This window comes from Anas acuta, chromosome Z, assembly GCF_963932015.1.
Source record: "Anas acuta chromosome Z, bAnaAcu1.1, whole genome shotgun sequence".
Lineage (NCBI taxonomy): Eukaryota > Metazoa > Chordata > Aves > Anseriformes > Anatidae > Anas > Anas acuta.
Genome location: NC_089017.1, coordinates 74,957,300 through 74,968,220, shown reverse-complemented (window position 1 = coordinate 74,968,220; position 10,921 = coordinate 74,957,300). Strand labels below are relative to the sequence as shown.

The window sequence follows — 10,921 nt, the reverse complement described above, 5'->3', positions numbered from 1 at the left end:
TGAAGACACAATGGTGGCTTTTCTCAGGTGCAATTCCTTCAAGAATTTCACCCTCAAGGTACCCTAAGAATGGGCACTGTTTACAGTGTTTTATCTCTGTCCCAGCTAGACCTGCAGTCTGGATGCCAGCAGCATTCCTCTGAGAGAAGATCATCCCTACAGCCTGATCCGACAGCCGACAGGACAGCCGAGAGAAACGCCCAGGGATTAGGAGAGGCAGGAGACCCGAGACGTCCCCTGGGCATTGCCCAAGGCTGTCGCTGTGGCTGCAGGAGCAGGGCAAAGTGAGGCCCTGGGCAAAGCAGGTGTCAGAAGCAGAATCTGTTTTGTCTCTGCTCATACCTTGAGCCAGCCAGGAGCAGGCAGACGTGTGTTGAAGCTCAGTGTTCACCTGTAGCTGTCACCAGTCAGCCTGACTTGAACAACGAGCTACGACAAAGTTCAGTCTGTGTGTGCAAGGCTTTGCCCTTGCTTGCCCTCACATCCCTCCCCTTCAGCTGCACAGCGCTGAAACATGGTCCCCGTTCTCTCTGGGGCTTAAATCACCTCAGATCATACTTCCCATCATCACACTTCTGGCCTAGCATGTGCTGTTCTCAGCATTGTCCTGGTTCTCTCAGTAACTCAAATGGAGCCACAAGCCTCAGATGCACCAAAGCCCTTCACACTCTGGCTTCTGCAGTGGAAAGACAAGGATTAAGTGCATTGGGATGCTGCAGAGGAGCATGGGCAGGCCAGGTCCTCCATCAGACCCATATGCATGTCCAGGTGGCACTTCTCACCTCTGCTCTCAACAGCAGAGCACTATCAGGAGTCAAACTGAAGACCAAGCATCTGTCAACACACAGAGCCACATGTGGACTGCTGAGAAATGGAGCGTGAGCACCAGCTCACTTCCCAGTGCAAGTGTCCTGCCACGATCAGGAGAAGTGTTCCTAAAGCCAGCACGTCAGTCACGGCATTCGGCTGTCTTTTCTGAGGTTGCACCCACCTAAGCCTTGCGCTGCATTAGCTAAAGCTGAGTTTCAGGTTTTTGTGGGAGATCTGGAGATTTGATGTCTCCGTCTGCAAACCAAAAGTCGCGTTTATGCTCACAACACAAGTCAGTCAAGGCCGGATTTTAATGCCTGCACACATAACACGTAATTCCCTGTTGGTGCAATTCAATGGTAAGAGGCATTGTGTGAGAGCAGCAAAGATCAGCATCTGACCTTGAGAAGCAGCAGCGCGGTCACCGGCTGCTGCGCACTGCCAGCATAAATGAAAACGATCGCTGCAGGCTAAGTCCTCCAGTTGCTAATAACCAAGCTAAGACAATGACAACCACTGTCGTTGATCTCAGCTTTGTTTTCAGTCTTGGCCTTGTGTGAATCTTACCAGGAAGACAATTTTTGTCTTCTTCACACTTAATGAGGTTAAACATCCCACTTCCTTTCCTGCTCTCCATATCATTCTGTCTACAAACATGTAGAAATGCAAACATCTCATTTTTCAATCCCTCCCCCCAAATCAAAAAGGATTATTTATTGAAGTGCAGGATTAACTCATAAAGTACTGAGCTACTCAAAATGCAGAAGCCCTCTCTCTCCATTACAAGGAAATAAGCATGGCTTTCTTCCTCTCTCCCCCAGGAAAACTAGAAATAATGGACCTAATTTTGAGCAAAACATGTATTGCCACCAGTAATATAAAACTCATAGAAAACAAAGAGAAAACAAAACAAAACAAAACAAAACAAAAAAAAAAAAAAAAAAAAAAAGCTTTAATTAGTTTCAGTACTACAATTTTCCTTCTAGAGCCAGATACCAGATTAAAATAAGTAGCAAGTGGTTCAATTAGTCAGAACTAATGAATTCTGAAGATCTGTGGTCTACAAGCAGCAACTTTGTGCTTTATGATCTAGATGTTAACTCACTTCATATGGTATGTAAAGCATTCTCGCTTGTTGACTAGTACTTCTGAAAACAAACAAGCAAACAAACAAAAAACAGAGTAATTCAAACAATATTTCTCAGAATATTTGACTATAACTAGAGAAGTCATGAATAGAAATGCACACTTTGTTTCTTTGCTAATTCACACAGTTTCAGAAAGGTAAGATATATTTTTTAATCATGTCAGTTTTTTGAGGAGGAGAAAAATCTCAACTTCTGTTTCCTTTGCAACAAAAGAATGTTTTCATGAACAGTCAAGGCTCCTTTTCTGGGTTAGAAAAGCAAGATGATATTGTTTTTCCATTTACTTTCTCCTCTAGAGCATGCTGCTTTCAAAAACAAGGTCTGCGTCCCTGGGGTCAGATGGCATAACTGTGTACTCTGGCTATGAGGATTTAGCTGTCCATCTCCTGAGGCTACGTAGGATTCTTTTTCATGCTCAGAGGATTATCTTTAACATTAATCTCTCAACATTTGCAGCGAGCCATGTCATCTGCAAGTCAGTAAGCTTGCAAGCCGGCATTTGCTCTGCTAGTTCTTCCTCTGTTCTCCAGTGCAGAACGTGCTGTGTCAGGGGAGCAGCCTGTGTAAGCTGGTAAGGTAGCTCAGGCATCACCCTAACCTTTAACTCCCTGTGCAGAAGGGGACTTCTGCTGGCACTGAATTTAAGGAGCTGATGCACTCTTAACCCTGAATAGCCCTGCAAAATAGCCCAGTTTTTCCTACATCTGGCTCTAAAGATGGAAGAACCTAGGAGCTGTGGGCACGTGGTCCTTGGTAGAGGGCTGAAATGCTTGCCATAGGTGCTCTGCATTGGCACACGGTGCTGGCAGGAGAAGTCTATGCCAGAAAGCAGCCAGAGAGCACTTCTTTTGTGGAAATTGTGGGAGGTGACTGAGTGACAGAAAGTAAGAAAAAATTAAGGAAGCTCTCAGGAGTTTCTCCCCTTTGCCTTTGCTCTACAGCTGTAATCCAGCTTCATTAGTTGTAGAACAGAGAACAGATGGATACAGGACTCGTGGGTGGAGACACATGAACCAACGAGCTGTCTATCGTGCCAGCGGAATAGCCAAAAGTAGGGACACACGTAGCTCCAAGGGCATCCTCAAGTGTCCTTTTCTGGAGTAAGAGTTGATTCGCTATGACCTTATCCAGCAGAAGGTACAAAATGCAATAACTGCAGACCAAACAAAACAAAACCAAACCGAACAAAACAAAACAAACAAACAAACAAAACATTTCTTTCTTAGACCAGAGGGACAGGGTCTGGATATTCTTCAGGGTGCTGCTGGAGTACAAAAAGTCAATGAGAGAGTGAGGGAGACCTGCAGTGGAAAGCAACAGAAGTCCCTCAGGGGCAGCACTTGTGCACATCCCTCCCTTTCTCCTTCCCTCCAGTGCATGCTAGCCCCAGTGGACCACAAAATGAGCTGCTGTGAGCAGCCACCAAGTGCACTAGCACAGCCACACTTCTCCACAGAGAGCACATGGCTCCTGCATCCTTCTTCCCCAAGAAGCCAGCTCAAGGGTTCGAGGCTGGCTCCCCACCAGGGAGGCCCAGGGACTCATCAAAGTCCTGCCGGGGGATTTTAAGGTCGAGCTGACCCTTCCTGTCCCTCAACCTCCAGCCATGAGGAGGAAGAGGAGGAGGAGGCCACCTGTGGCTAGTACCTGGCTGCTCACCCTGCCTCTGGTGCCAGCTGATGAGGTGGGTACGTGGCTGCTATTTGCACCCTCTCTGCAAGGCACTCTAGCCAGCAGCTAGTGAACTCCAGGTTTTAAGACAGCAAATAACCCAGCATCTTTGGTGACAATGATCATTTTGCTGATGAACAATTCAAAGCTGAAAAAAAAAAAAAAAAAAAAAAAAAAAAACCACAAACGTGCATTCATCAACTGAGGGCTACCCTCAGAAATAAAGTCTGTACAGAAAGTAAGCAGTGCCAGGAAACATTCCTGCGCCTGTATTTTTGAAGTGTTAAACCGTCCTGGCATCAGCATGGCCCTCTCCAACCTGCACCCTCTCAAAAATTCCCGGCAGCAGCTGGAGGTTAGCACCACAGTGTTATCTTCCCGCGGGAAGGACCACATGCACTCTGCAGCCCTTGGCGAGGAGCAGCTCATATCTCGCTTTATCAGGGCTCAACAGCATTGATGCAAGAGGAATTTCAAGCCAGGTCACTGTTTGTTTGTTCGTTCTTTTCCTTTTGCCCTGCCCCAATCTCCAGGACATGTTGTTCTCCCAAGGCAAGAAGAAATATAGTCCTATGTGCACATAGAGTAGAAATCTGTCTGGTCCTTGCCAGACGGGGAAATCGTTGTATTTATTTTTCTGCTCCCCTGCCATGCAGAGCCAGGTCCGGACATCTCTGAGCACTGGGGTTGTGGTGGGCTCTGCTGAGAGGGGCTCCAGGTCCTGCTCCATGCTCCCAGGTACTGCTGTAGGTGGAGAGAAGAGGGAAATTTCAAACAACCCCTCTTCTTTCACCTCTGTTGGTAACTGCCTGTATGTCCTGTGCCTTGGACACAATACTCATTCCACTTAGGAGATGGGAAAATCACTGCTTAGCCTCAGTTCAGGAATTGCCAGGTAGAAGCCCAGAAGTTTCTAGGGAAAACCAATTCATAATTGGGACCAAAGTGTTTTGGCTTTCAGAATGAAACTGGGTTGGTTCATATTTGTTAAATTCCTATATTCCGTCATTATTTTCTGCTCCTGTGTGCACAACACATACTCGAGCCCCATGTACTTTGAACTCCTCAGAAGGTAGGGCAGATGCTGCTGTTTGCTCTGCCTGAAGAGCAGATCAGCACAGAGATTACAGATTGTGGAAATCGAGAGTGTCTCTGGATAACATCACTGTGTGTTCAGATCAGCTGTGCTACAGCTCGGGAGTGACCAGCCCATCTTCAAAGCCTAACTGCTGAGCTGGGGAAAATCCTGGCAGCTTCAGGAAAAACAACTCCGTGCACTTTTGACACTGGCCATTGATAGGAGACATTCCTGGGGCTTTCTCCAAGCTGTATGTTTTAGCCAGGGAGCGGAGTGAAGGTTGCTAAATCTACGTGCTCAGTCTCAGTCCTGACAGTCCCCAGAATTCATCTGTCTCTTCTGGATCTCCAGAAAACTCCCTTTGGCAGACTGCAGTGTGAGCCACCAGGAAAATAAACCTATGAGTAAAACCAGTGACTCCAGAAAGAGCAAAGCTGACTCCTGCACGTTCACCTTCCCCTTGCTGCCAAACAGAATGGCAGCACCAAAGAGATACCACATTAGTCTTGCTGTGTGCAGAGAAAGCGTACAATGCTGAAAAGTAATATGAACATAATAATAATAATAATTAATAATAATAATTTTCTCCTAATCTTGACTACTTGTGAAAATCCTATCATGAACACAACTTTGACTTGGTTAAAAAACAAGCAAACAAAAACAGTCTTTGTTTTTTAGGTCATTTTACACAACTGCCAGCTCACTTCCAGCACTTTGTTAGCTCCAGGTATTTCATTCAATAGTGCTTGAGTATTACACTGCAATTATTTCACTGTATCTAACTCATACAAGATAAGGTTGAACAATGAAATTAAATAGGGAAGTTCTCTTTGATACTGTGAAAATCAATAGAATAATATATTGAATTGAGTAGAATAGTGCAAAGTTGCACATGGTAAGTTTCACCACACATTACCACCAATAGAAAGAACAAAAATGAAAAGTCTGCTGCCAAAAAAACGGGGATTTCTTACTGGTTTGCACAAGTGCTGTTGAAGCAGAACCTGTGGTAGTAGCTCAAGGTCTGCTTTATAGACTGAGCAGTAGGGAAATGTATTTGAAGGCAGGATATGCCCGAAATTAAGCAATTTTGTAGTCAAACTCTGCATGATCAATCAGCTTAACAAAGTTTTATGTTGAGTGCATGCGTGTTTTGTTGCTGTGAAGCTCTCAGTACAATTTAATCCTTTGCACTGTGCAGCTCTTTGCAGGATTTCGACTGGATTTGGATACCAGCATAGTGAGCATTTGCATGGTAGAGGCAGAGCATGGGGATATTGGGGCTCTCCTTTAGGTTCTAAAGAAAATACATTACGTGAAGATTTCTGTTCAGGTCCCTGATATGAATTGGCTTATTTTGTATATGCACCAAGGGAAGTGAAACCAGAATTTTTACATTGTTTTTTATCAAAACATACCCTGAAAGATGTCTGTTGAGCTCAATAATTTTCATCACTTCTGCAACCTGAATACAAAATGTATTCAAACATCTTTTAAGAAAGTGGATTTGCTCGTGTTGTCACATCAGTGATGATGAGCTCCTGAAATACAACTGTGCACTCACCTCATCTACGTGCTCTGTGCCAACATGTGTAAGCAGCTTTAGGTACAGCCAGTCAGGGTGACTAGGGATGTGGATTCATTCATCTTAGGGAAACAAAGAAATGTCTATACTCTCTATCGAGTTTTAAATACTGCCTGAGATCAGAGGAAGCACTCGGCCTCGTGGGTTGAAGCCCGGCCAGCCGTGAAGGTGCCGCTGCCAGGTGTGGCTGCCGGGCACACCTCAGCCACCACCCACAAAACGCACCTGGGGGACACCCGCACCACCAAGACCCTGGATTTTCTACAGACAGTATGGTTTCTGTACAGAAAGTGCCTCTAGATCTGTAACTAGCATTCATCTCGCGCTCCTAAGCCATTGAGCACCACCTAGAGATGGGAGATGCAGCAAATGCTGGCCACGGACGCCATCCCGCTGATCTGCCCTGAAAACGCTGATGCACTTACAGTAAATCCCTAACCAGGCCAGTTGTGCAACACACTGAAGTGACACGAAGTATTAACATTTATGGTGGTGAGTCAAAATCAAACAAACATCCTTCTTTTATAAGCTTTCTCACAGCATGTAGTGGCATGCGCTGAGAGTAACGAAGCATCTGTTACAGCCCCGGCTCTCGCAACCAAGCAAGTGTTGCAATCGCTCCGTAGGGCCAGACTTCTGTTAAGGATTAGCGGGTAGATGAGATGTATCAGCTATGGCCAATGCTCATTTCAGTTGATTCAGGAAGAAGAAAATTAAAAAGACCTTCAGGAGCCAGGTTTCCTGTTTAGAAACGGAGAAAAAAAAAAAAAAAAAAAAGTATAGCATCACTACACTGCAAACCATCCCAAACTAATTTTAACTCCAGACTCCGAGTCTGATTTTGGTGATCCTTGCAGTTCATTAAAGTGACCTTTACAGCTGTTGCAGGGACAGGGTAGTCCAATAAAATAATGAGCTGTAAAGTATGCTGTCTCGCTCCTCACCAGGTCCCTGCTGTGCTTTGATGCCCTGCTCCCGCTGTTACAGGTTGTCCCTTCTCCACGGGCACAGGGGTGCCTCTGACTCCCCTGTGCCCCCGCACGCTGCCTGTGCTGCTGCCGGGACCATTCAGCACCCCAAGCTCTGCCACAGACCGCAGAGATTTGGCTCTGCTTGCTCTGCAGCATGACAAGCATAAAAGGAGTCAACGAAATTCCTGGGAGTCAGAAACGTCAGGCCTGATGCAGCAGAGCATGTGGTTATTAAGTACAGACATAGCTGTACTTCCCATCCACTCAAACATCTACTTGAAGAAGCACTTACTTAAAGGCTTTGAGGACCAGAAAGTTACCCGTGTCTGTGAAAGCGTTTGCATTACACCAAGCCTTCATTTTGAAGATCATCTCTGCTTCTGGACATGGGTGATGCCTGTAAGCTGTGCAATCCTAGCAGTTATTACAGAATTGGGACACAAAAAGGTTTCTTCTTCTTCTTTTTTCTTTTTTTTTTTCTTTTGTCCCAGCTCAACAAATAATCAGTTGCAGTAAAATTTGTGTATTGCCATGGTAAAATGCACAGAAAAGCTTCCATAAGAAATGTTTCCGTTTAAAAGCACAGGTTGTCGCTTACAGCTTGCCCAACCTAAAGCCTTTAGGCAAGATCCTGGTGTAGGTGTGAAAAGCCTGCTCGACATTTGCTGTATTTCTACGCCACCCTCAGAAATGTCCAGAGGAAAACTCCCTTGGTCTCCTGCTTTCATGTGTTTTTGTTCCAGAGTGTCTGTGCAGAAGCAGGGAGTTAATGATTCCTGCAAGACCAGCCTGCCTCACCCCTCGGCTCTGAAATACTTCCTCTGTGTGTGTGTTTTTTTTGTTTTTTTTTTTGCTTTTTTTTTTTCAGGGGAGGAACTTTTCTTGCTCGTTTATGAACTCAGATTACCGATCTATGCAAGGCGAGACTTGAGGCCTTCGATCAGAGCAGGAATATCTGCATAGCACCCACAGAGATCAGCAGAAAACCCTCCTGTCTGGCATTCCTCCCTTCTGTCTGCGAGAAGAGGGAAAGAATTTAATATTGTGGAAAGAGCAAAAGAACACAGTCAGCAGCTCACAGATGCCTTGCAGTGACCTTCACGTGGTTTCTCACTTGTCCTTCATCTCCCCTTCCCTCTGTTTGTTTCAGACCATCACACATTTTATTGTGTCCGAATGTAAACTCTTCGGGTCAAGACTGTGTCTTTATTTACAGAGTTCACAGATTTGGGTGCTCAGAAACCAGCTGGAACAGTACAGCCTAGGAAACTTAGAACTGTGCAGTGAAAATGCTTTCCTGTCCGACAGGGTGTGTGCATCACCTTCCAGCTCCGCAAGCAGCCAGCAGAAATAACAGACGTGTTTATATCAAACAGACTCTATTGCTTTTATTAATCAGTGTTACACATTCAGGTTAATTAAAAAAGCTACGGTTCACGAAATGTCATCTAACTACAAGATACAAATCTAAGTTGATCCCCACTGTATCTTTGATACGCACTGTAAAAAATTTACAGCTTATTTTTTTTGAAATACAAAAAAAAAGCTCAAACATCCTTTGTTAAGCAGTCAGTACAGCTCACAGCATTCTACCACACAGTTTTACAGAGTGTTTTAGTGCAAAGGGAAGTACAAATATAAAAATACGGAGACTTGAATTAAAAAAAAAAGGGGGGGGGAGGAAGGGAAGGGAACAAGCAAGCAGTGGAGTTAAAGATGGGTGTCTGCTATGGGGATTCTCCTAAGTTCGACAATCTGGGAGTTTGCCATGCTGCCCCCATCCTGGCTGCCGTGGCAGGATTCATTATCACTGACGCTGAGACCGGCACCTGAAACAGAGAAACCAAAAAAAAGAAATAAATAAATATAAGAATCAGTGAGGGTGGGGTCCTGAAACAGAAATGTTGATATCGTGTCTTGTCACGGGGCTCCTCTGCTTTATTCTGATCACTGACTGAAACCCCACGACAGTGTGGCAGGCTCTCTCCAACCGGCCAGCAATTCAGAACATTGTCAGACGTGGCTTGGTACCACCCAGAGACACTTTTTTCACAATCCCGCTGTCAGTCACTTTAATTCTCTCGGTAAATGGCACAACAGCTACTTTGGAGGTTGCCTTGAAATCACAAGGGCATAAATCAAAGCCTGGTTTAGGCTGGGTTCATGGTCTGGCTGTTAAAGTCTGGTGCTTCCAAGGATATTTTCATGAAGAATTGACTTTTAATGATATAATTTCCCTGTTAAACTATAATTCCAGCTGTTTTAATAGGATTGTAATTTCAACATGAGAAAAGACGCTGACTAAATATTCTTTAAACCCACATTTGGCACAAACTGGTGTATCGTGTTTTTCTTCTACTGCGAGAGAACACTGGGTTTTGGATGATGGAAACTCCCAAAACATGTCTGGAGGAGACCTCGGGAGGCCACCTTCTCCATCTTTTTCTTGCAGGAGTTCTGCTAGCTAGCTGCTTCCTTGCTGTTGATGTACTTTTTTGTTGTTGTTTGTTTTTTTCCCTTGGGTTGGTTAGTTTGAAGTACAGACTCTTTTTATGGAATGAGCATTTTTACAGAGCTGTAGAGTGAACCCCCCAAAAATACATGGGTTGCGTTAGCGTTCATAGCATCTGGGCTTTCAATTTCTTCAGAGCTACACGTTGGTGTACTTTGGCATGGCAATTTCAAGACAGGCTGATGTCAGACATGGTTTTCCAGCAGCGACACTTACAAATAAGTAGGGAAGTTCTTCATTTGGGGCAGAAGCAGATCTGTGACTACCCTCGGTTCAAGGGAGTTGCAAAGGAATGACATTTGGCTCCAAGAGCCTTGAGCAGAGTGTGCCAGTGAGGCAGTGATTTCCATTTTCATACCAAAACAACATTTTCAGAAATTTCTGTGAGTTGTACAATGAACCTCTTATTTCTCTCTCAGCTGACATTCCAGGCTTGGGCTTGCTTGGCAGAAGAGAAGATAAGGGTCTGGTATATTTCTGAAGCTACCTCATAATGCTCTGTACCCCCAAAATTTCACAAGCAGAAAGTTTTTGCTTACAACCTTCTCTTCCACCACTTCCCAGGTAGGAAAGGAGTCAGGAAAAGGAGGTGTCAGTGGTGGGATGGCGTGAGGGTGCTCACTCCATGCAGGAGCTCAGGCTGGAGCCCTGCGTGCTGCAAAGAGCTTGGAGCTAGCAGAGATCCTCAGCACAGCAACCTTCAGCAACCAGTGGTCCTTGGGACATGCAGGGAATGTGCATCCACCCAAGGAGACCCGAGCTTGGCTTTGTGTCACCCTAGCTCTTTAGAGACCAGCGGCTACTGGCAGAGCACGACAGGAGTAAAGAGACATCAGTGGACAAACAGCATAATAAAGGCAAGCAGATTAGGCTCTGAATCATTAAAATTCTTGTTAATAAACGTACTGAACATGATTGAGACATACTTACTCATTTAAATCTACATGCGTATTTAACCTTTTCGTTGGCTCTAATAACTAAAAGCTGGTTGAAAGTCCTGGGAAAAACAACAATTGCATGAGCTAAGTATTTGTTTTTTTTCTTATCTTCTCCAAAACTGTTTGTTTTAGAACGGAAACATGAGTGTAATAGAGAAGATAAATCTGACTGCTGTATTTGCTGTTTGGTGACAGAAGGACAAGGTAA

General features: G+C 44.9%; 1 protein-coding gene across 2 annotated transcripts in view; it reads right to left on the bottom strand.

Moving 5' to 3' along the window:
- Positions 1-8,625: 8,625 nt before the first annotated feature.
- ADGRV1 (adhesion G protein-coupled receptor V1) overlaps positions 8,626-10,921 on the bottom strand; it is a 285,031-nt gene continuing 282,735 nt past the window's right edge. For both annotated transcript variants that reach the window (XM_068666972.1, XM_068666973.1), the window contains one exon: positions 8,626-9,092. In XM_068666972.1, the coding sequence (XP_068523073.1) occupies positions 8,974-9,092 (119 nt within the window). In that variant the 3' untranslated portion in view covers positions 8,626-8,973. The remainder of the gene's footprint in view (positions 9,093-10,921) is intronic.